This window comes from Lissotriton vulgaris, chromosome 5 (assembly GCF_964263255.1).
Source record: "Lissotriton vulgaris chromosome 5, aLisVul1.2, whole genome shotgun sequence".
Classification (NCBI taxonomy): domain Eukaryota; kingdom Metazoa; phylum Chordata; class Amphibia; order Caudata; family Salamandridae; genus Lissotriton; species Lissotriton vulgaris.
In genome coordinates, this window is record NC_141693.1 from 1636343221 (window position 1) to 1636369856 (window position 26636).

At 43.1% G+C, this 26636-nt stretch overlaps 1 protein-coding gene across 1 annotated transcript in view; it reads left to right on the forward strand.

Moving 5' to 3' along the window:
• Positions 1-25676, forward strand: part of SCN4A (sodium voltage-gated channel alpha subunit 4) — a 1232571-nt gene extending 1206895 nt beyond the window's left edge. The window contains exon 27 of the mRNA XM_086923780.1: positions 21399-25676. Within this exon, the coding sequence (XP_086779906.1) occupies positions 21399-22570 (1172 nt within the window). The 3' untranslated portion in view covers positions 22571-25676. The remainder of the gene's footprint in view (positions 1-21398) is intronic.
• Positions 25677-26636: the final 960 nt, after the last annotated feature.

Sequence of the window (26636 nt, forward strand, 5' to 3'; positions counted from 1 at the left end):
TCGCAATGCGGGCGGACACAGATGGTGGCTCCTGCTTGCGTTGATAAACCTTCCATTCGCTTTGAGGAAGCTGTCGCTCGAGTAGAACTTCTATTCGAGCAGGAAAAATAAGCAGCGCCCTCTAGCACTGTGCGAGATGCCGTTGGTGCTGATTTTACACTGCAGGACAAACACCCGGCACCAAAAATCAATGCGAACGGCGCAAGGAAACTCACTCCGCAGCTCGCGGAACTCCGTGTAGCTTGGTAGAGGGTTTTTGTCAGAACTCTGCTAACTCCACCCAGGTTTAGTATTGATCAACAAATAGTGTTTCTGGAAAATCTTCCAGGGTGCTGTGTTTAAATCCTTTTGCTTAGGATTTGGAGAAATTAGGAGAGTATATGATATTGAAATGGTTGATTCCAGCTTCTTCCATCTTGGTAGACAATATGAGGCCAGGGATGCTTTATAGTTGCTTAGCGAACTCAAGGCAGACTGTAGGATATTTTTGGGGAAAGTGTGAAAACATGAAACAGGAAAACTTCATTATCGGTGTGGAAAAAGATTTTTGTTAAGTAGGATGTATAGTCCAAACTGCACTAAAGTAGCCAAATCGCCATGACGCACAATACATTGGGCTATAATGAGGACATTAGTTGGAAGTGGGCTTACTCAACAGGAAAGAAAAGCTGACAATTAAATACTTGGCAAGATGTTCAGATCCAAGTTATATTGGTTTGTGGCCAATAAGGCTGAAGTGGAGTAATGTACTTCTTAGTGGTGCAAAATGTTAACAAAAGGGTATCTTGGCAAAGAATAACAGATGTTTATTGTTACCCAACTCAATGGTACTCACGATTAATAAATGCAGTTGACTGCTTCAATTAAGTTCTAAAGCTTTATTTTCTGTATTGCGAATACATATTTTGAAATTCAAGCCCTATTTAAAACTGCTGTTACTCGCTGCATTTGGAGCTAAAAATGTAATTCATTAGGAGTAGATGTATGTACAAAGGAATTCCAGAAACAAAATTATAATAAAACTTCCTTGATTGCTATATCAATGTGTTGACATATAGCTAATTACCGGACTGGCTAATTATCAGAGCATGAGGAATGACCTCAAACATAACCGAAATTATTGGTTACACGTTAATACATGTAGCGATTTTTAGTTCCAATACTTTATATTCAGTATTGTTATGTTGCATGTTTTTTATTTGTCAGACTCATCATTTCAGTGGTTCGCAATAATGAAAATGTTCTTGTTGCCTGCTTACCTATACTTCTAATTTGTTCTTTTACACATTCCCTAATGGGCTTGACAGACCTTTAACTGTTATAAATTCAAGGTAATGATTAACTAATCTGAACAACCGTTGTCGCTTTAAACAGCCATGTACTTTGGGAAGAAAGGGGTGTCCTTTATGTTCCCCTCCAATACACTAATAGTGTGGTACCGCCCCCGGTGGAAGAGTGGGAGAAAAGGAATAAAGAAGGGTCATGACCAGACATCCGGGTCAGACCACGTTTACCACCAACCTGAGTGTCCGTGTATTATTTAAATGCTGAGGTCTGCTGTATGTACTTATCCTGGGGTGGAGCCCAAAGGTTCCCCCTGGCACGCAACAACTACCGACGAGTAGGGTGACCAACCTTCCGTAAATTTCACGGACAGTCCGTAATTTGGACCTCGCGTCCGGTGTCCGTGAGGAAACCTTTTACAGACGCCTTTTGTCCGTAATTTTGGCCATCACAGGGAGCAGCGCTGCTCCCCTGTGAGAGAGGCCTCACCTCTCTGATGGGGCGCCTCGCGCTCCTCATTGAGCAAAAGAGCAGCCCCTCCCCGCCCATTGTCATTCTGTATGGGGCTGATGATTGCCACATACAGAATGTCAATGGGGCAGTCTGGGCTGGTAAATCATGTGGCGGCTTCCTCATGCCTCGGTGTACAGCAGGGCGTTCTGTAAAATAAAAGGCAAAACGCTAATGCTGCAACTTTAGCAACGTAAAAAAACAGTTTATATAAAGAAGCCTGTAAAATAAGTTAAAAAGAACGGGTTATCATTCTTACACTGTCATCATTTTTTAACTGAAGTATTTTCAATATTATATCCAACAAAGCCATGGTTGCTGCTTTTTTTATTTTAAGCAACTAACAACCATTGACAAAGCCAATAGTCCTGGTTTTTGTTGGTGTAATGATACTTGCTGTATTATATATCTGGATGCAATGACAGAAACAACATAATACCTGTCGGGCGGAACACTACGCTAGCGCTGATTTTTAGCCTAGGTGTTTTAAGCTATGCCCTTAATTATATCGAACACCCCGATTGAAGAAACCCCCCAGTTTTTTTACACCACTTCAAGCCCTGGAAACAACACCATGTCACAGTCACCTCACATCCTGGCACTGTTCATCATGTGAGACACATGACTTCTACGTTTTCAGACTGCCTATGTGCAGGGGCATAGTGAACTTTCCCCCACCCCACCCCACCCCTTGCTTTAGGAACTACAGCAAGGTAAAGTTCTTGATGGGCCTCTTCTGTCTGCAACTCTGTAGACAAATGCTCAGCTCATAATGTGAAAAGGTGGGTGAGTAAATAAGTGAAGGAATGTGTGAATGGCTGGATGGATGACTGAAAGGATGAATGGATGAATGAAAGGGTGAATAGATAGATAAAAGAAAGGATGGATGGATGAGTGGAAGTATGGATGAGGGAAAAGGTAAATAGATGGATGTGTGGGTGGAAGGGTAGATGGATGGGTAAAAGGGTGGATGGGTGTATGAAAGGATCGATGGATGAGTGAAAGCTTAGATGATGGGCAAGTGAATGGGTGGATAGATGAGTGAAAGGATGGATGGATTGAATTGATAAGTGAAATGGTGAATGTATGGATGGATGAGTGAAAGGGGTAGATGGACAAAAGGATGAATAGATGAGTGAAGAAGTGAAAGAGTGGATGGATGAGAGAACGGATGGATGAGTGAAAGGATGGATGAGTAATAGGATCAATGGATGGAATAAATGAATGGATGAGTAGATGGATGGATGGGTGGATGGATGGATGGATGGATGGATTGATTAGTGAAAGGGGATGGAGAGAGAAAGGTAGGATGAATGACTGAAAGGGTGAATGGGTGGAAGGATAAGTGACTGGGTGGATGGATGAGTAAGTGAATGAATGAATGGCTGGATGGGTGAAGGGGTAATTGGCTGGTTGGATGAGTGTTTAGCTGGCTGGGTGAAAGAGTGGATGGATGACTGTACGGATGTATGGGGTGAAAGGGTGGATAGATGAATAATGGATGGATGACTGAAAGGGTGGATGGAGGGATGGATGAGTGTAATGATGGATGGAAGGATATATGGTGGATAGGTTTGCAAATGGTTAAATATGTTTGGATATAAATGGGCACATAGATGAAAGGACAGAATGAATGGTGAAAGACTGAATAATAGATAAAAGAATGATTACACCTTGTAGCACCCATTATCTTAAGTAGCATTTCCTATACATTGACTTTCACGTTAATATGAGTCATTGTCTCTATATAATGTGTGTGATGTACCGCACTCCGACACCCTGCACCCTGCCCTACATAATTGGGATGAGTAACACTATAAGAGAAATTAAATAAAAATGAGAGACGGTCTAAGTGAAGATGAGGGGCACCATTGAAGGGTGATAACAAAGCAGGACTGGCCGGACCGGCATCGGGTGTTTCCCTGAGAGGCTGGAAAGTGGGGGGGGGGTGGAGCATTTTTTTACTGGGGGCTCGTACTGCAAAGTTCCTTATATATCCAGTAGTTTTCAATCAACAATAAAAGCGGCTTCACTTATATTCAGGTGTGGTTTACCATTGTCTGGTGATTAATGTACCTGCTGGAGCGAGATGCAAATTTTGAATTATCTAAGGCAGCAAGCTGCAGCCATACTGAAAAGACGTGAAGTCCACAATTGTCTCAACCTAATATAAACCTATTTTGACTTGTACTTAGATGGTTGTCTATTTACTTACATATATACTATTGCGCGACCACCTCTGACATATCTGTAAAACGTACCTTTTGTCCCAAAATTTTGTCCTGAATTTTGACCCTTTGTCCTGAATTTTTACATTCACCGTCCTGAATTTGCACCTATGCCAGTTGGTCACCCTAACGACGAGGGTGGTTCCTGTTCCAAGGACCCGCATGCCGCCTGTGCTGCCTCTGTGTGCTCGCTCTATTCCGGAGCGGCTGTGCCCCTGCTGAAGCAGCCGCAGTGCGTCAAAAAAGCCATTGGGCGACAGACCCGCCAGGATTGGGGTGAGCACCCTCTCCAGCGTGTCTCTGCTGCGTATTCCTGAAGTCCCTGGTGTTTCTCCTGTGCCCTGGAGCGGCTGTTCAGTCATGCCTCTGTACTCTTCCGGCACGACCTTCGCGCACGTGGCCTGTGCACGCGTGCACGCCTGCATTCACACGGAGGCTCGGCGTGGTGCTTCATTCTCTGAGCCTGTGGCCTCCAGGGCCAATTCTGCTGTGTCTACGGGGGACGCCGGGCAGATATATTGCAAAGACAGAATAAAGGAGGAAAAGAGGAAAGGAACAGGGGAACAAGTTGGGCTCAGAATAAATACACCGCACAAATAAAAAAAAAAGAAGAGAAAGTATGGACTTCTGCATGCAATCGGAAGGCTGGGTGAATGAAGGGGCATCCCAGCAGACTGCAATAAAATAAATAAGGAGTGCAGAACTGTGAAGTGCTGCTGCACAGGCAAGGGCCACATCTTACTCCGCCAGGAGTCCTCCTCCTGCAAAAAGTTGTGCTATTCGCTGGTGTGTCCCCATTGGGGCTGAGTGGCAACTGTTCCCTCTGTTGAGGCATTCGTGGTTGATGGTCCGCAAACTGAGCAGGTGGCCAAGTGGAAGGACTGGCTGGAGCACCTCAAGACCTACTTCGCAGCGGTGGGTTTGAAGCCGGAGCGCCAACGACCCATGCTGCTACACCAGGGTCCCGCGATCCACAAGATAGGCAAGTCGGTGGTGGAGACTGGGCCACCCTATACATATTGCCACACTGAAAGCTGCACTGACCGTGCACTTTGAGCCTCTAGCCAACCCAGATTATGAACGTTTCCTTCTACGACAGGCACAACAGCTCCCTGGGGTTTCGGTAGACACCTTCTATGCCCGATTAAAGGAACCGGCGAATATGTGCACGTTACCGGATGCAAATGATGGATTAAGGGCCCAGTTCATTCAGGGGTGTTCATCCACCGAATTACGAGAGAACCTACTCCACACCCCGGGAATCTCCATGGTGGACATCTTGACAATGGGCTGGTCCAAGGAACTGTTGAAGGTGTGCCTTGCGGACATGGGAGTAGCGCTCCAATGGCAGGTGAAGACAAAACCTGTGAACTCGGTGGTGACCGAATCTCCTACAAACCCTCCGCAAAGCAGCCCGAGCGCAGCAAACCAACACCCTGGGCTTGCTACATGTGTGAAGGAGTCTACCCTCATCAAGGCCCATGCCCTGCCCAGGGAAAACGATGCTTGTGTGCATCAGGTGCAATCACTTGGCAAAGGTGTTCCGCTCGGCTGGGTGAAGACGACAGCGAGGCCAACAAGTCAATGCCCTGGATACCCCGCAGACGGGAGCAGAAGAAGATGACATGGATGATGATGATGTGGAAGGAGCAGTCCATGTCATTCAGGCCCTACAACCGAACGTATGCCACAGGTGGCAAATCCCAAAATGCAGCATAAGCGTTGCCGGACACCCATTTCAGGCTCTCATCGATACAGGGGCCTCCATAAACATAATGGCGGAGTCAATGCTAAAGGTCCTCCCAACACAACCGACCCTGCGGCCAAACTCCACACAAGTGTTTGCATATGGCTCTACTACACTTCTTCCGAAGGTTCTTGTGAGGGCGAGATGTCGTTGGCGTTGGTGCTGGGGTTGGAGAGTTCCTTTACGATGCTGAAGAGATCTTTTCTGTTGTGTGCGTTGTTATTTAGGCGGTTTATGAAGGAGGATCTTTTGGCTAATCTGATGAGGTGGTGATGTCTGCGGGTGGCGTCCTTGTGGGCTGCGTGGTTGCCAGGTGAGCGTTCGCGGAGACATATCTTCTCCAGTTTCCGGCATGGGCTTTTGGAGGTTTGGAGCTCATCGGTGAACCAGGCGGCTCTCTTGCTGGTGAGGTTGTTGGAGGGTTTCTTGAGCGGGGCGAGGGTGTTGGCACAGTCATCGATCCACTATCTGAGGTTGCGGGCTGCGGCGTCTGGGTTGGTGGGGTCGGTGGGTGGGTTCTGGGCAAGGGTGGTGATCAGCTGGTCTTCGGTGACTTTGCTCCAGCAGCGGTGGGGCCGCTGTTGGGTGTGGTAGTGCATGGTTGGTTTCTTGAAGGTAAAATGGATGCAGTGGTGGTCGGTCCAGTGGAGTTCGGTGGTGTGGTCGAAGGCGACGTGGGTGCCCATGGAGAAGACGGGGTCCAGCGTGTGGCCGGCTGCGTGGGTGGGTGAGGTGACAAGTTGTCTGAGGCCGAGGTTGGCGAGGTTGGCGTTGTTGTTGTTCTCGAGGTGGAAGTTCAAGTCCCCGAGGAGGATGTAGTCAGTGGAGGCGAGTGTGTGGGTGCTGGTGAGGTCGGGGATGGAGTACTTGAACTGAGCCCAGGGTCTGGGGGGTCTGTAGATAAGAGTTCCTCGGAGGGTGGTGTTGGGGTCAGTGTGGATTTGGAAGTGCAGGTGCTCGGCGGTGTTGAGAGTGTCGTCCGCTTGGGTGGAGACCTTGAGGGTTGACTTGTTGTCGATGGCTATTCCTCCTCCGATTCCGTTGGCGCGATCCCTGCGGGGATCTTGTATCCATCCGGGATGGCTATGGCGATGTCGGGTGCCGAGGAATCGTTCCACCAGGTTTTGTTCAGGAAGGCTGCCTCAGGGGCGAGGCTGTCCAGTAGGTCCCAGAGCTTGACGGTGTGTTTGCGTGCGGAGTGGGTGTTCAGGAGTATGCAGCGGAGGTGGTTGGGCCCGGTCTTGGGAGGTTTGTTGGCTCTGTCGCAGGTGAAGCTGCAGGTGCGGCAGGAGAAGGGACCGGGTGTGCGATTCGGGGCGGCTTGGATGCAGGTGTGGTCTCGTCCGGGGTTGAATGCGAGGAGAGTGCCGGTGTTGTACTGGAGCCTGGTGTTGTGGAGTTCGCGGGGGCCAGGGGTTCTGGCGCAGGGCGCAGTCCAGGCGCAGACGGGTGCAGACGGGCTTGCCTCTGGCATGCCTCCGGCGCGACAGCGGCATGCCTGCTGCGTGCGTCCGCTGCTCGGCCGCGCAGCTGCCGCCATATAAGGTGGGGAGGGAGGGAGGATCAGCTGGGAGGTGGGAGCGGGGCGGCGAGGGGGTGGGGCGGCAGGGCTGGGAAAACTGGCAGGGGAACAGAAGGCAAACAAGGGGGGAAGGGGGAACGAGGCCAAACAACGAGGATTGCGCAAGCAGAAAAACAGTACAATAATTACAAAATCACAGTAATACAGGCACCAAAAATACGGAGACACTCCACCACATGCAATGGCAGGAGCGAACTCGCGGGCAGCGAGGCAGCAGCAGTGTGGGAGGCACGGGCGCACAGGTGGAGCTGTGTGGCAGCAGGGGAGCGACCTGGCCTGCGAGCAGGGTCAGAGTCTGGGATGTTGCTGAGCTGCCGCACAGCGGAGCACCTGAAGCTGGTAGCCTTCGCATTTGTTGTGCACCAGGAAGATGTGGAGTCCCTAGTGGAGGAGTACTAGTCACTCTTTGAAGGCATAGGGTACCTCAAGTATAACATGGTCCGGAAGAAGCAGCGGATATCATTGAGCCTGTGGAAGGTCAGACTCCCTGGATGTCTCCCATTGTGATAGCATGAAAACCTAAACAACCAGGTGAAGTCAGAATCTGCGTGGACATGTGTCTGCCACATCATGCAATAAAAAGGGAACGTCACATAACTCAAACGGTGGATGACATAGTCAAGGAAGTGAGAGTGTCGCAGTGGTTTTCAAAGATGGACCTAAGGGCTGGCTATCATCAACTGATGCTGGATTCCGAGGCGAGAGCCCTAATGACATTCTCCACACACGTAGGACTACGCAGATACAAGGGTCTCAGTTTTGGAGTCTCCAGCGCTGAAGAGGTCTTTCAAGACACAATTAGAGGTGTGTTCTCTGGCCTAAGAGGGGCCATAAATGTCAGTGACAATATTTTGGTGTACGCACCCTCCTTAGAGAAAGACATGAACCACCTCTGGGCCGTATTCCAGAGACTGCAAGACAGCAGTGTCACCCTCCATCACGAGAAATGCGCATTCCTCCAAAAGCAAGTAGTGTTCTTCAGATACCATTTTTTCCAGCGGGGAGTGTTGCCGGATCCAGCGAATGTTTGTGGCATCCAGACCGCACCAGCCCCCACCACCGTGACCGGAGTGAGAAGCTTCCTGGGCATGGTCACATACTGTGGCGGGTTTATCCGCAACCTCACCGGCCTCACAGCGCCATTGAGAGATTTCACTAACAACACCACCATTTGGGAATGGGGTCCTGTGCAGGAAAAAGCCTTTCTAGAAACCAAACGTGCCCTCTCGGCCGAGACCATGTTAGTGTACTTCTTCCCGACATGTGAGTCGGAGCTATCTGTCGAAGCGAGCCCTATTGGACTTGGTGCAGTACTATCGCAAAAACAACCAGATGGGTAGTGGGCCCCGGTAGCCTATGCCAGTCATGCCCTAACAGATACTGAACAGCGGTACTCACATATTGAGAAGGAGGCTATAGCGATCCACTGGGGTTGCAGTCACTTCCACCTGTACCTGTATGGGCAACCATTCACAGTCCACACAGACCATAAACCGCTAATCTCACTTTTCATGGGAGTCTCATCAAAACCCCCTCAGAGAATAGAGAAGTGGATCCTGCAGCTACAAGAATGCCAGTTCAATGTAGTCTATCGCCCAGGGACACATATTCCAGCCGACTTCCTGTCCAGGCATGCGAGGCCAATAACTAAGGTCGGGGATGATGAAGCAGACGAGGTGGAAGAGTACGTCAAACTGGTGGTCGAACGGTCTCGTCCCCTACCAGAGCTGTGCTTTAAACACAGTTTACGGAGTACAGGATTGATGTGTATGAAGTACAGTGCTGATTTCGCCGACAGCTGTATGGAGATTGCCTTTAAATCTTCACCCTCAAGACAAAAGCCACTACACCCTCTTCCGACCAAAGTGACTCTAGGATTAAGCATCCTTAGGTTTTGCATTTTGGATTTCTAAGCTGCAATGTCAGTATTTATTGTGCTGCCTCCATGGGTTGGATCCTACAATCAATGGAAGCGAATGAAGGCAGTGCGCTGGTACCCTGTACCTGGCTTCGGTACTGATGATGCATTCTGCCAGAAACAGATCCATAGGGCACGTCGAGATTTGGACAGTAAGTCACAGAATCTGGATAATAGTACAGAAGACATTGATAATAGTAGACCAAACATCAGTGGCGTAGCAAGGCGGGCCCCCCGCTCATACCTGTGGCCACTGGTCGAAAACACAAGGACTGTAGAACATCTAGCTATGCCACTGCCAAACATAGTATCTATGATGTGCTGTGAAGCACCCGCGGCCTGTGCAGGTAAGAACTGTGGGGCTGTGACGTGGGGGAGCTTTCGACAGACGGCCACTAGGGAAATGAAATAAATAATCCATTTTACCCTGTGGTCGTCTGTCAACACCCGGCCCCACCGATCTTACCTGCACGGGTTGCAGCTGCTGTTGATTCAGGGAGGGCTGAGTTCTTCACTTTCCTAGCTCCTTTGCCTCTCTGCAAACTGCAATCTCAGCTATACCTGCAGTGTATCAGTGGAGTGGGCATGGTCTTCAGAATTTAAAAAAGATAACACGTAGGTAAAATGAGGAAAAAAAATTCTGGTGCGTAAATTTAATTGTGTCATATTTATTTATTTTGTGTTTTATAGAAGTCGAACGTGACCTGTTAGGGTATCAAAGCGCTTTACATGGATAACAGGTTATTTACAAAATTCGGAACAGGCGTTCATGAGAACACTTTGCAGAGATCACAAGCTGTTAACAAAAGTAGGAATAGGCAATCATGAGTATACTTGAGGGATATAAAGCAAACGTTAGTGGGGGCAGTTAAGACTGCCCAACGCCAGCCTCTGCCCAATATAGTGACAGTGAAGTGCAAAATGATGCAAAATGATAAGCAACGACCATGTTACAAGAAACGTATAGGCTACAACAATGAAATCAAGACCTGCCTACATGGGTAGAGTTCAAGTAGAGAGCAATAGCATATTGCTAGTCTGCTCAGCTTTATAAGAACTGAGAGTGTTTATAGGAGGAGTTTGCCCATTAGGAAAGTCTTTTTGAATCTTGACAAAGACCAGATTCTAGGTGCGGCCCGACAGAAAGTTCTGTTGTATGTTTTCTTCTTCTGGAAGAGGGGTAGTTTCAGCACAAAATCCCTGGCAGAACGGGAGTGCCTGCCTCCTCCAGATACCATGATTTTCTGAGCATGATACGCAGGAGAATTAGAGTGTGATGCTTTGTGTGTGATACAGGCCAACTTGAGTTGGATTCTGGTATCATAGGGAGCAAGTTGAGAGCCTTCAGGTGCGGTGAGATGTAGTCGAATTTGTTTTGAACCTGTTAAGAGTCTAGCCGCTGCGTGGAGACAAGCTTTTAGGGGAACCGTTGAGATTTTGGAGTGGCCAGAGAAGGTTGAGCATTCAAAATTGATCCTAGAGATAACTACTGCCTGTGCTGCCATTTTGAGGTCATATGTATCTAGGAATGTCTTTACTTTTCTCAGGTAGCTCAGTTGAAACATGGCATTTTTGGCAAGTGAGTTGATGCGGGCTTGCATGCTCAGGTTCTTGTCACGTGTGATTCGGCTGAGTCCACAATGGTCGGGTTGCAGTTCAGCGTGGAGATCGAGTTTGTCCATTCAAGTATGTCAGTGGAACTTTTAGGAGGGAAAATTAGTAAGAATTCATTTTTTTGCGCGTTAAGTTTGAGCTGGTTGCTAGCAAGCCATTGTACACTCAGCTTTAGAGATTCATTCATTGTTTGATCTCCTCTAGGGATGACTTTTTGATGTAGATCTGTGTGTCATCTGTATACATGTGGAAAGAGATGTTGGCAATACGCAGAATGCCAGATAGAGGTTAAAAAGTGTTGGGGAGAGTTGGGGAGAGAGTTGAACCTTGGGGAACCTTGATCGCAATCTGAGAAGGAGAGGATAGATTTCGATTGATTAAGAATCTATGGGAGTGCCTGTTCATACTCACAAGCAAAGTATTTGGTTGTCCCAAGAAGCCTCAATCTTGAATAAATGGTACCTCACACTACTTGGAATGTGTAGTTGATTGTAATGAGATCGGGAAGCTGATACAAAAATAATATATAAATGAATATTGGAATACATGTTGGGAATCCGAAGTAGGCATATCGAAAATACATTTATTTGTGAAAGAGTATGTGACTAAACAGATACGTAAGCCAAAGGGTGTGCTTCTTGTCCAACCGTTATTTGCGTTAGAGGATGTCACATAACTATGACATTTGTATTATATTACATCTCACATGATATGATGGCCTAGCCCGGGACCAGGGTTCAATTCCCCGCCTCGGCGGGTCTTGCGCTCAAAAATACCACAGACCTGATAATTCTCGCCTCGGTGCCTATTCCAATCATGGAGTCCCACTCTGCAACTCTGGGCAATAGCTTGCTTAATCTCCACAACGGCCCCCACGATGCTAAGGATGCCTGGCCTCCACCTTGGGGATGCCCAGGAGTGGACGCCTCACAGGGAAAGCCAGGATGGGTTCCACTGCGGTATTCGTACTAGCGCCTTGAGACCCTTGCGGGTGAGTAGTGCGCTATACAAGTATCAATTTACATTTTTACATTTTGTGTTAGGTAGGCTTGCACTGCTGCCAGTCATACAGTAAGGGTTTGATACACATTGTCATGCAATCATGGTTAGCAATGAACATTGGGTAAACAAACATGCACCTAGCTAATATTTCCATATTCTGAGGTTCACAAAGCTAGAGTTTGCAATATTTGCTTGCACTATTAGCACCAGGTTTTTCTTGCAACAGTCATGTTGGCCAACATCTACAGAGGGCATAGTTTCCACACCAGTCGTTATTCCAGTCAAGGGGCAAATGGGAGTTCTTGCCTGTATCGGGAGCTGCTGGCATTTAGAATGATGCTTTAATAGGCTTATGTGATAGATGTATTGTAAAGCATGCAGATCAAAAGGGAGAGTAGTGAGGAAAGAAACATTACCTACAAGTGACCTGGAACGAAAAGTGTGAAAGGCTGAGGCAAAGAGGGAACAAAATAAATTAACATTGTGTTGTACGAAAATGGAACCTGGTCGGCGGATGTGAGAGAATATTTGAGATGGCAATGAAGTAGGTGGGAAACAGGAGCTATAGAGGTAAGAAGATGAGAGAGGTAGAGATCAAGAAGAAGTCGGCTTTTTGCAATGATGGTTAGAGAATGCAATCATTAATAATAATGTAGGTAGGAGGATAAAAGGAAGACATACCTATGGTTATGGGTCACATATAGAGAGTGACTTGAAATGTTTAGTGAATGTGGTTAAGTTGAGAGAATTCAGATCTGCTGATGAAAGGAAAATGGAATTTAGATGAGAATAAGAGGTCGAAATGAGGGAAACTGGGAGAGATGTACTCAAAAATAGATTGAAATGATCTCATATAGGTCCGAGCCACCCCAAGACCCAAGTTCTCATTTTTAGATCAGTTGCTGATTACCTCACATTGACTGCAGTGACTGCAAAACTGAGTGCAAGACCTTGAATCTGACAAATATTTAACATGCAAAATAATAAGTTATATAAAGTGATTCAATGTAAAACTGGCGACATGTAATGTGCAACTGATTATTTTTGTTATGGTGAACTAAATAGTGTATGTCATCATGATATGATTAGCCCTCCATGTACATAGTGCACAAGAATTAATTAATCTTTTTGTCAACATGCGTTATCTATGTGAGGCAGTAATTTATTCGAGTCTGCACCAAAGTGCGTTTCACATGAGGATCACAATGTAGTGAATATGTATGTACTTAAAAACGTGGACTACTGACATAGCACTCAAAAAAGTGTTATTTAATTTTTGTTTCTGGAATAACTGTACCTGTATGTATGAGGTATTTCTATATCGCAGATCTAGCTAAATTGGAGCGGAGTGCAGTGCAGGGTCAAGGATGAGGACAATGTCAACAAGTGATAGAATTAGTAGCTGAGTTGCTGACGTTTGTTGCATTGTGTTGTAGTGTTCTTTAACAAGGTGAGTATTCAACTTCTTTTTAAATTGGAGCAGCGTTTCCGCTGTCCTGATGGATACAGGGATATTGTTCCAGATCATGGCTGTATATATGGAACAGGCCTCCTGCTAGTCTATTTCTTTCATGCATTTCTCAGATCCCAGTCTGATGGTGTCCTGTGTTCGGGTGTGCCGAGAACCACCAGGGGTGGTGAGCTTGTCTGCAAGACATTCATAGATGTTGGTCGGCAAGGCTTTGTAAATGATGCAGCTGGGTTTTAAGATGGTGCGGACTCGCAAGGAGAGTCAATGGAGTTCCTTCAGGTTGGAAGTGATACAGTCCTATTTCCTGGATGAGACGTGCCGCTGTGTATAGGATGTCCTTAAAGGCTTCCAGTGAGCAGTCTATGAGGCCTTGCAGCCGGGATTTACCACCTAAAGGATATGAGAGTATGAGGACTTGTATCGCACTTCTGGTAGAGCTGGTACCAGGCAGTCTTTGTTCTTTTCTTTTTGTGTTTTTTTTGGGGCAAAATAATCTTTGAGGTTGAGGTGAATCAAATTATCTTGGCATATGGTGAAAGTTGGAATTCGAAGCCATCACGATTCATGTCATTGAGCGAGGTTTGTACTTTTTTTGTGTTGTTCTTGGAAAATAACAGAAATTATGTCTTGGTTAGATTAAGCTTCCAGGTCTGAATGAAGTGCAGGCAGTGTTCAAGGCTTTGAATGTCGGAAGAAGAGGAGAATTTTAAGCAGAGTTGTGTATCATCTGCATATTGGTGCGCCTTGTTGTTGTTATCTGTGAGTAGAGCAGCAGGGCCAGAGGTACGAACGCATTTTGTGCTTGCAAAAGTGCGGGGCTTCATTTACGAGAAATGAAGCATGGCTGCGTGAATGCAGCGATGCATCACTTCTCAGTGCGCACTCCTTGCGACATACCTGATGCGTATTATTTAATGTATGACGTATCATGTCGCAATGAGTTACAGGTACGTCAGTGACGCATTGCTGGAGTGTGTCACAAAAGTGACGCAACCCCTGCAATCCATCCTTTCACATGGGGCAAGCCCCATGTGAAAGGGCCTGCCTCAGTCTTACGCCTGCTGTGAGGCAGGATCAAGATTTTGACTCAACGGCATCCTAGAAGTGACGCAGTGATATCTCATAGATTTCACTGCGTCACTTCTACAAGGCTTTTTGTGGGGGAACCCTCCCTGGCATACATTATACCTGACGCAGGTATAATGTAGCGCAGGGGTTTACAAAGTGATGCACCTGCTTAGATGCGTCACTTTGTAAATAGTGCACAACAGGAGGCATGTTTTATGCTGCTGATGCGTCACAGAAAGTGACGCATCGGAAGCGCAAAACAGTAGCAAGGCCTCATAAATGAGGCGCTAGATTTGTAGAATCGGGTCCACGGACCACTGCCTCTTCTTAAAACAAGATTATTAAACCTTTTTGTTTTTTAATCTCATGTCGTTTCCTTTAAGGAAAATGGACTGCAGTAAAAAAAATGGATTACTTTACTTAAAAGCCATCACATACTTAGAGGTCTGCTGACTCCAGCAGGCCACAATCCCTCTGATGGCTGTGAATAATAGTGACTTGCAATTTGCAACCTACCTCATTAATATTCATGAGGTAAGTCGTATTGCAATCCGCTTTGGCTCAATATTTTATGAACCCACCTATAAGCACAATGGTCGGTTCTTAAAAATACCACACTGGTCACAAAATGCTGGTTGCAAATTCTTCCAAGAGCACAGAAATGAGTGGTTATCCAACGCAGCTGTGCACTACCTCTGCTCGTTCTCCTCTCTGTTGTAGTGCTATCTCCTGCATCCACTCCGGTCAAAGCTACGGCCAGCAGACACAGACTCAAGCGGTCATAGTATGTGATCAGATGCCGAGAGAAGAAACGTGTTTGGTCCCTGTGGTGGATCTTTTTAGCTTTGATGCACTTCTAATTTCTTGTATTTAGTATTGTTCAACATCATTTTTGCAGCCTGGTCCAAGTGATCTTCGTTTTGTACATGGTGATGATAAGCTCCATTGTCCATGCAGTGAGGAATTGTCATGAGATTAATGTCATATTGTAGCAGGGATTATTCTTTATTATAATCTGGGATTGTTGAATTTCAGCCTTTCATTCAATATTGTGTACTGTCTGGGTGCAATTTTGGCTTTAAGCATTTCCATTGTAAATCCATATGTGTTTCTATGAACCGAGGGCCTAGACTGACCTTGAACTGTTTGAATTGTACCGTTGAGTCTATGTAGCATGTTACGATTAAACAGCTGAAGCCTGATTCACAACATTGTTCAAAATAAATGTATACGTTTACGGATGAAAATGGCTTCATTCTCCTCGAGTGTGGAGAAAGTTGTAGTAATAAAGGTCAGTTAAAGAGCAGGGTTTAGGCAGAGAAAGGCTTGGTTTGCTTTAAAGGATTGTGAGCGCCCAGTTTTTCTATTCGCAAGCTATTATCCAACCCTTTACCATCTCTGGAAAAAATCTGAATTCTATGTTTTAAGGATCGCCTTATAACCTGGAAGGGTGAAAGACAAGGTGTTTCTCCTCTGGGGAAAAAAAGAATTCCTGGAGAAAAAACTGAAAACAAAGAAACGCACAACTTGCTAAATTTCCACAGTCTACACTGGGAAATAGGGGGGCTGAGAAAAGTCATATGGCATTTCTTCTAGTACATCTGGAAACTTCCCCATGGAACAGCTTCAAAGGCATACTACTGGGAATGTATGAGAATTCCAGAAAGTAATAACCCTGCATCCTTTTTTAAGAGTACTACTATACGTTCAGATTTCTACTTCTTTTGTAAATCTGGCCACTGTTGTTGTTGGGTTTTTATTTCCGTAGGGGGGCTGTTTGTCCCCTTTTTTGTGGATATCCCTATAGTTATTCTAGAAGCTGCTTCATGGTACAACTACCATCTGGAGTTTATTTTTGGTTCCTTATCAGTATCTTAAATCTCGTTAAGACGCGTAGAGTCTGGTTTCTTGATTCTCTGTGTTTTAACTGTACAGTTTTATTAGTTTAGTATACATAGAGTGGCAGATTTATAAGCCCCCTGCGTCCCCAGTATGTCACTTTTTGTGGCATACTGGTGGCGTATTTTACTACTCCATATTTACTAGGACAGGAAAAGCCACCCTGCATGGCTATTCCCCTCCTTGTAAATATTGTCCCTTTACACGCAGCACTTTGCGTGAAAGGGGCGTTCCATGGGTGTTGCTGTTGGTGTTCCCACGCAACACCCATGGAACCAGACACATTTCCAGATTTACTAGGAATCGTAATTTTGGAAATTTGTGTGAATGCTACTCCTCCCTAGGTGTGGCGTAGGGACGCACAACAAGGAGAAATGTTTTCATTTCTCCTCGTTTTTTCCTCTTTCAATGCTTGCTGCATTCTATAGCACGCATTGAAAGAGGAAAATGCCTGCAGTGATTGCTTTCGTGCAGGAAAGTGCTCCATCCTGCACGAAAACAATCCCCCCATGATGTAGGCATCCTTGCACCTTGGTGCAAGGGTGCCTGCGCATGGCAGCTGTTTGTGCGCCAGCACAGGGGAGAGCACAGAAATACGACATATCATTGTAAATATGTTGCATTCCTGTTCTCCGAAAGTGACTCAGTGCCGCGCAGCCAAATGGCATCCAAATGGCTTTCTCGTAAATCTGCCCCTGTGTGTCCACTCAAGTGTTATATTAACGATTTTGTTATGGTAATGCTAGTCTGGCTGTTTTCCTTTAAGTGGTTTGTGATGTCTCTATTGGCATGTTGTATTTACGGAGTCTTTTGTGTGTACACTGTTAGGTTAAAGAATTGCAGTTTCCAGTCAATTGATTCATTGTTGAGGGCTTTTCCAATTCCTCCTTGCTTTCCCTTTTGGTATTGAATCGTATACTTCTTGGTTCTTTATTACAGATATGTCTATTTATAGAATGTCTTGTTTGTGGTCAGCAAGTCGGTCTGTGGGCTGACACGTAATGCCTTAATAACATTGATAGGTTCATCAGTAACCACAATGGAGCCTAATAACAAAAAACTACTTTTTGTAGTACATTAGGTAGTACTAAAGTGGTATTACTCATACTACAAAATGCTATGCCCAAGCCTAAGGCTGGAGATAACCACCTCCGTCCCGCCAATCTTTACTATTCGGAGATCTCCATACTGGTAGCAAAAATCTCAGCACACTTAAGTATACATTTTAGTAGTAAATGTGAGTGGGAAGCTGGGAGTGGCTGAAAAATACTTATGCCTAAATAGGAAGGGTTTACAGTGGTAAGGAGAGGTTTACAGAGGGATGTACATCCACTCACATAACAGTAAGCCCACAGCCAGTCACAAACTACACTTGTAAAGTTACTACATCCAAAAAGCCCCCAAAACTGTAGCCACTCACAGGTACTACTTCACATTAACAGAAAAAATAATGGAGGCAGAGACTTAAGATAAAACCCCATAATTAAAAAAGATAAATAACAAAAATTTAAAGAAAGTTATTTTGACGTGTGTACATCTATATATATCTATATATAGATAGATGTAGACATACACATGTTAAGAATATTTTAATTGGAAATTAAATGAATGAATCTTAAACTTAAAAAAAATAAACTATATGTAATATATCCTATATATGTAACTTTTGGCAAATTTGAAAACATATTAAATAAAAATAACAATTTTACTCCAGCTATGAAGTTTTGCATTGTAAAAAAATATTAATTAATTCATTATTTACAATTATTTTACTTGAAAAATAATTTCCGGTCTATTACCATTTATAATTGTTCCTTATACTTTAACATAGGGAGATCTCCATCCCAGTGGTGGAGATCTCTACCTGTGTCTGTAGTAACTTTACATTCATAGACTCGTCTTAGTATTCACCAGTCCCTAGTTGGCGACATGTAATTATATGCTTTTGGAGTAACTTTTAGGTGAATAGTAAAAAAGTGTAAAGTTTTTACAAAGTGTAGTAAATGTATTCATGAGTAAATACGCATGTGTAAAATTTACCCTTGTGAATATGGCCCATAGTCTGTGACACTATTGGCTACATTGGGGAACAATGTCAATTGTCCCTGTTAGCCACTTCTAGTTAGACTGGTGAGAATCAGGAGTCACAATCATTTTGCCTCATCGTAGATGTTCTATGGTCATAGCTGATTTCTTTTGTTTTTGAAGTGCTTATGTCAGAGGCATTGTTTTCTTGCATAGTTGTATGTCTTATTGCTCTCTTTTTTCACCTCTGCCATCATCTTTTCCTCCAGTCCTTGTTCATTTACTCATGGGTCTATCTGTTCCTCTGTGTCTCTGCTATTCTTTGTTATCTGTTACCTTTGTAGGTGAAGTCTCCATGTCTTTTCTTTGCACTGTCTGTATCCTGTTCATGCAGATTTGCTTCCTGATAATATTTCTTTCTACTCCTACACAACCATTTTCTCTCCATCCTTTTCTCGTTCCCTCTCAAACATCGTTTGAGTTGAGATCAGTAAAATGATGCTATATTGCTATATTAAAAGGACAAACATAGCCAAAGTTTAAATGGACATACCTCTACATTTTGAAAGGCTCATATGCTGAAAAGTATTATGTTTTTGTCTCTGTTTGCTACTCATCCATCTGAATTTCTTTCTGTTACTTCACCTTCCTTCTTCTTCTGACTCTCTTTCTCTTACTTTCTCTATCTTTTCCCCACCTGCACAATTTCCGCCATTCTCCTTCCTTCTTCACTCCTCCCCGTAGCTATATGTCACTTGAGTCGTTTACTTTCTGTCTTTTATTCTTTCACCGTCTCTCTGACTCCCTTTATCACTCTTTCCCTGATGCCTATGAAGTGTCTTTCAATTTACATATGACTGTATCTCTGTTTTCCCTTTCTTCCTGCCTCTCAATATATGTCTACACATCTATCTGTATATGCACACAGTTTTCACAAAGTGACACACCTTTTCATACGAAAAGTAGCACCGTAAACAACAGAAGACACCATTAGCTACATCATACAGCAACACCCCACTATCATACATTTCCACCTTACTGGACTCATTTGTCAAAAAAACAACAATCATGTATCCGCATAACCACTATCATATATCTAAATACCTATCATCATACACCAGCTCACCCACCTTCGTACTTCCACATAACCAACATCATACAATAACATGCCTACCATCACATCCCAACACAGTTACTAACCTATATCCACATAACCAACATTATACGTAAACATGCTTCCCATCATTCACCAATGCACCTTTCATCATATACTCATACACACACCATCATATATCAGCACACCAACACCCACAAAATATATCTACACATCCACTATAACATAGCATACAACCACAATGGCAGGAATACAGCTACAGGCCTACACAAATCTTCATTAACACCTTCGCTGCGGCGGCTATTCCGCCGCAGCGCTAAGGGGGCGGGCGGCCGCGCGGCGCGCCCATGCTGGTGATGGAACCGCTCTGTCACCAGCCTCGGTTGAGCTGTGCTCATGACGGAGCGGTTCCGTCATGGCCCGCTGCTCAATGGAACGCCCAGCGCAGGCTCGGCGAGCGGGCCATGACGGAACCGCTCCGTCATCAGCACAGCGCTACCGCGGCTGATGACGGAGCGGTCCCGTCATCAGCGCCGAAGGAGTTAAAAATATAATGCAATTCAAATGACGTCATGGTTAGCTTTCGTTATAACACCTTATTGCACATTTAGAAAACCTCAGTCAGTAATGCACATAAAACGTGTATTTAAATTACTGTTTTTTTAAGAATTAAAACAACAACAAAAATAACATTTGCAAGTTAAAGTAAGTTTGACAATCCATACCTTGCGAAACAATCATGCAGCTCACATCTCAATTACCAAATGCAATGTTTATGACCTGACTCGATGTGACATTTGCAATTACAAATGTTGTAAATAATCTTACAGATGAGATTATCTCGAGATAAGATTACATTACCTATATCGTTATAAAAGAGATGACCATGAATGTAGTACTGTTTATAAGTTTAAGTATGTGTTGTTATTTAATTATGTTGTGCTTTAGGTTTTGTTACATATTGATGTAAATAGTGTGTTGCATTTGGTGTGTGTGTGTGTTATGTTTGGAATGACTGTAGTGTGAGTTTTCTCATGTTGTCTCTCTTTATTTTTTACATCCTCTCTATTTTTCTCTGACTTTGTTTCTGAAAAGTACTCTACTGCTTTTTGTCCATCTGCTTGACTTGCTCTTTGTCTTTGTCCATCCCTTTCTCTCTATTTCTTTATCCCTGTCTACATGCCACCACCCACATCACCCTCTCCATCTCTCAACCTACTCTCCTGCTTTACCTGTTTATATCTGTCTTTTCGTCTGTCTCTCTTCCTCTCTGTCCCTTTTGCCATACATCTTTCACTCCTTTTCTGTGTTTCTCACTTTTCACCTCTCTCACTCCTTGACTGTCTTTGTCATTTTCTCTCTCGCATCAAACATTACCTCTTTTTCACCGATCTCCCTCTCTCTCTAGCTGCCACCCTCTCCATATCGTTATCTCCAACTCTGAGCTTTTATCCCTACATTTCCCTATTTCACTCTCCTCTCTCTCTTTCTGGCCTTCGTCCTCTTTATCTGTCTTCCATCACGCTCATTATCAATGCAGAAATTCAATTATCTGGGACAAGTAAAGGATTTATATGAATTTCTAAAGGATTTGCAAAGATGACTGGATATTTTGTAGCTGATTTCATGCAAATATATATATTCAAATGTATGAAATGGGTGCTGGGCAAATCCTTTTTTTAATTGATGATGAACATGCGAAGCTAGAACTAGTAAATAATACATTTATTGTAATTATAAGAGATGTTACTAAATGGGGAATACGAAACTGATTCATTGTGCAAATACTTCTGATTTATTAATAGCTAGTGATTTTCTGAAAGTAAATTAGGCATCTACCGATCCCTAGTTCTCCTAATTATAACAATGATATGGTGTGTTTTTAAAGCAGGTGGTTTTGAAAGCATAGATCTCAAATACTTTCATTATGTTTCAGGTATCGTATTGTCAGATATTATAGAGAAATATTTTGTGTCACCAACCCTCTTCAGGGTGATTAGGCTGGCGAGGATTGGGCGCGTTCTACGACTCATCAGAGGGGCAAAAGGAATCAGAACTCTACTGTTTGCCTTGATGATGTCCCTGCCTGCTTTGTTCAATATTGGACTTTTGCTCTTCTTGGTAATGTTCATTTACTCCATCTTTGGGATGTCAAACTTTGCATACGTCAAAAAGGAGAGTGGTATTGATGACATGTTTAACTTTGAAACCTTTGGCAGCAGCTTAATTTGTTTGTTTCAAAGCACAACGTCGGCTGGTTGGAGTGATCTCCTAAATCCAATCATGAACACTGGTCCTCCGGACTGTGACCCTACTACAGAGCATCCAGGCACTTTTGTTAGTGGAGACTGTGGCAATCCCTCCATGGGTATATGCTTTTTCTGCAGTTATATCATCATCTCATTTTTGATTGTGGTTAACATGTACATTGCAATTATTCTTGAGAACTTCAATGTGGCTACTGAGGAGAGTGCAGAACCTCTTTGTGAAGATGATTTTGAAATGTTCTATGAAACTTGGGAAAAGTTTGATCCAGATGCTACGCAATGTGTTGCCTATAGTGAACTATCTGATTTTGTGGACGCCTTAGATGCACCTCTTAAAATCCCTAAACCAAACAACATTAAGTTGGTTATATTGGACCTTCCACTACTTATTGAGGATAAAATTCACTGCTTGGATATTCTGTTTGCTCTGACCAAAGAGGTGTTGGGAGACTCTGGAGAAATGGATGCACTAAAGGAGTCAATGGAGGAAAAATTCATGGCAAGTAATCCTTCCAAAGTTTCTAGAGAGCCTATTACTACCACACTAAAAAGGAAAAGGGAAGAAGTCTGTGCCGCAAAGATCCAGAGGGCATTCAGGAGGTATTTAGAAAGAAGGGCAATAAAGTGCCCATCCTCAGTCAATAGACATGAAAGCAAGAAAATTACAATCACTGAGGATCCATCAAGGAAAGAAGAGTTGGGGATTCACCAGGCCAATTCATATTATGACATTTTGGGCTTAGGAACAGGAGTACCAGCCACTGAACCATATACGCATACTTTGATCTGTGATGGCAGTGGCTATGATTTACAAAGTCTTCACAGAGAGACTTATGTATAGCAGTATTTGAAAAGTGTATTCCGTCTCCGACTATTCAATAGCTTACATCTTCTTGCTGAAATAGTTGTAAATGTATCTGTGAAACAGATCCATCGGTTAGGTTTAGGCTGCTGGAGACTCTGTTACAGAGTTCAAGCTTTGAGTCCTAAATCTAAGCAAAAAAGGTGCGTTTTATATCACTTTGAGAGAGGACTAACACACATCTTAGTATGTTTCTTTTAAACCGCATTTGATATGTGGTGATACACAGATCTCAATTTTAGGGCCTTATTGAGCTCAAACGTGAAATTATTGCTCAAGGTTGTGTGGAAGGTTTAGTAAAGTTTGGAAGTAGCCTGTTGGCTGATCTGAGGCCTAATGACACTTCCTGCTTTTAGCACACTGTTAGCTAATGAAACAGAGATTTGGATAAAGTATATGAGTTGGTCCTAGTAATGTTTCTGAACATTAATGTGTGTATTTCTCTCCTTTGGTTTAGGGAAATAAGTTCAAATAAATCTGAGGATTTTAAACAGTTGAAAATAATAGGAAATATTGTAAAAATAAATGCAGATATGACAAGATTTATTTTTTTAAACATCTCTAAAAGTCTTAAATGTTGCTCAACAATATTTTATAAGGCTTTTTTCAATGTATTTACATAAACTAGATGTGTGAATATGTCTTAAGTGCTGGCATGTATTTTGTAACTTACGCGTGGGTGTTTCGAAGGTTTAATAGATAGTGATTGTAAATACCCTCCTCTGTGGGGCAATAACTTATAGTAAATGTTTGTTTTATGTTCTTCTCATGACCTAAAATTGCCTTTTGTAAAAATGATTGTGTGCACCTGTTCCAAGCAATTATCAGTATTTAAACTGAGCAATGCATGTAGACTTTGCACTAAGATTATTTTAAAAAAAATGCTTGATCAATCATTTGTTTCACCGTGGCATCTCCACCCAGAATGATCCATCACTTGTTGTCACCCCTCATAAAATAATGAAGTTGTGGTTCCTTCAATACATCTTCCCCCAGAAAAAAAAATTAATAGGCTACAAGAAACTTTTTGCTAATCATGTTTGATTTTGTATATAAAGGGTTCAAAATTATGTGTTGCAGTCTTCAGTGAGCAACACCTAAGCTCTTACGACAAAAGTACAAAGAGATGGTACCATTAGGATACAACACATTTGGTTACTTAAAGATGAGCACTTCAAAGATACACCAAGTTTGCCTCATTAGAAAAGTGGACATATGTTTAATGATGTAACCCTGGTGGGCCTGTCAATGTGAATACGTTCGGAAGGTTACCACAGTTTTTGTGATTGCAACCTCATGACATTTGCCCACATGCAATGTTATCATGATCAGATGCGCAACCGCTTTATGATTAGATACATTTCAAATGATGGTAAAAACCAGACTCAGAGTGAAATTACACATTACAGACTACACCATGTTGGTGAGAGTGAACCAATACTATAGTCATCATGAGTACCAAGATCAATCTATTTAGATTCCTGTTCTTTGGGTATTCATTTAAAATAAAACTTAATTGTGGGTACAATGAAAAGCACATATTTGCTGCTATTGTGGAGCAAACCTGAGCACCTCCGGTGAATGTCTGAAGTGCCCAGAATTATGCAAGTCAGTGGGACAGAGACCCATACATCATTGACACAATTGTGTGCTAATGTTTGTTGTGCCAGGGGCTAATGAGCCAGTGTAAGCAACCCTGGGTACCCTCCCTACATCAATAATTCAGTTACAAACTTTACTAAGTGAATCACCTGGATCAACTGAAGCCTATGTCAGCTAGAGGTTATCTACCATATGTATACTGGTGCAAAGGAACAGAGAAAGTCGTTCCTCGTCTGCCAGGATTTCAGAAGTACTTGCTTCCTCAATGCCTATATTGGAAATATTATGTTACTCTTAGGACTGTCCTGCTAGGAACCTTGTCCCCAGAACAAAGTGTTCCCCTTTAACATGCTGCCTTTGTTCCCCATTTCACTGTACATTTTTCAGCAGGTGAGCACATGCTGGTTAGAGGACTAGCAATAATTCCACATACATCCTGGCCAGACTTTATGCTAAGCAAACCCTTTTTTTAATTAATGATTAAAATGCGAATATGCAAAGCTAGAGTGAGTATATACATATTATTTCAAATTTGCACGAAATCATGAAAAAGTAAGATATTATTGCCGTGTGTATGTTGGCTCCAGCTGTTTTTCGGAAATTCTGAGATCATTAAATTCTGAATGTGATACATTTTAGAAAAATAGATGTCAAGGTGTTCATTGGAATTTGTACATCAGTTAGTACTAGATTGTCAAATGCGTGAAATTAATGCATGCTTTCTTATACCATGTTACAGTAATCCTTCTTGTGTTCAATAAATCGCACTGCAGTCATATGTCGTGGGCTTTAATATGTATTTAAATTCTCATCCTTCTAATCCAGGAATGAGTATCTCCAGTTGATATGTCACTCTCGTCATTTACAAACATTTCCATTTGCAAAATCATGTTTTTTGAAAGATATCTGTCAAATGAAAAAGTATAAGCGTGTTATAAAGTGTTCCCATTACCGAGTTGTTTATTACTGACTCTGTAGCTTAATTCCTTGGAAGTCAGTGAATCTAAATGTTGGAAGTCAAGATAAATATATTCAAATAACTAGCTGACTGCTGGAAAGAATATTAGAATGTACTATTGACTGAGTGCGCCAATTTAATTTCCATGTCTTGGAAAAGAATCAGAACAACAAATAAGGGTAAGACTGTGCCATGGTCAATGCCATTGTACCTGTTCAGTGATTTCCAATGATTATCCTCTAAGACCTTTTGCAGACATTTTTATTGGATTTTTTTTAGAACTGAGAGGACCACAGGTGCCACGGGCACTGCAGGTTCAAGTGAAAGTGCTCTCACAAATAACAAGTAATCAGTAAACGTTGTAGTACTAAAACAGTATGCTGTTGTTACTCCTTGTTGGCATATCACCTGACGGAAAGTATCCTCAATGCTTATTTAATCATTTACCATTGCCATATATATTTGAATGTACAGGGTTTAACCATTCTGCAGAATTTTTACTCAATAAAATTATTCTGGCAGAAACTTGTTTGTCTTTTTTAGTGGTTTTGACTAAGAAAACAAAAACAATGTATGCTGGATTATGAAAAGTAAATCTCTACGCTATGTGATACTGCTTTTAGTGATTTAGTGATCATCGGTTCTACAACACTCTTTACTTGCTATCATTTGACATGTTCTTGTCCAGGCGAAGTTCGCCGGAATCCGATGAAAGGATAGTCCTAGTTTTCATAAACTTGGCTTTTTTAGGCCTTTTGGTCAACGGACAACTGTTTTTATGGTGCCCCGCATTAGTGAATTTATGGTTCTCCTGGTACTAAATTACATAGATGCAATGCAATGATAATATAGACAAGTTATTATTTAAAGTCTATTTTATAGCTAATAATCAGTGTGTGACATAAAGGTAATCAATCCTACATGTCAAGAAATATTTCCTGAGCTGATGCAGGAGCCAAACACAAAAAGGGCGCACTGCTACGAATGGCTATATGCATATTCAGGGCGATATGCCAGGATACAAACATCTAAATCATTGGCATGACATAAAATGGTATAAACTGTTCCAGATAAACATGTAAGGGACCGTGGAGTCTGGATATGATGGCACTTGTGTTTCTATTTGAAGGGCGCACAAAAATAGAATGTTACTCACCAGCATGATATCAAACAGAAGTGTATCTGTGAACAGAGAGCCACAGTGCCCTCAGGTGACTTGGAAGATCATAACAGCTCACAATATAGTTGTTCTAAATTGATGGCAATCCAAAACAGTAATATATCAGGAAGAACACCACTAAATCCGAAAACGAATATATGCATAGATGGCTCCAAATCTGTGTGGGAAAAGCATGGCACATAAAATCAATATACTCTGCACTTTTTTACAAAATAATGTGTTTGCTCTATCACAGGAGCAACATTTATCTAAATAAGTTCATAAAGAGAGGTTTTTTTTTAGTCACGCATGCAAGCCTTTCGAGA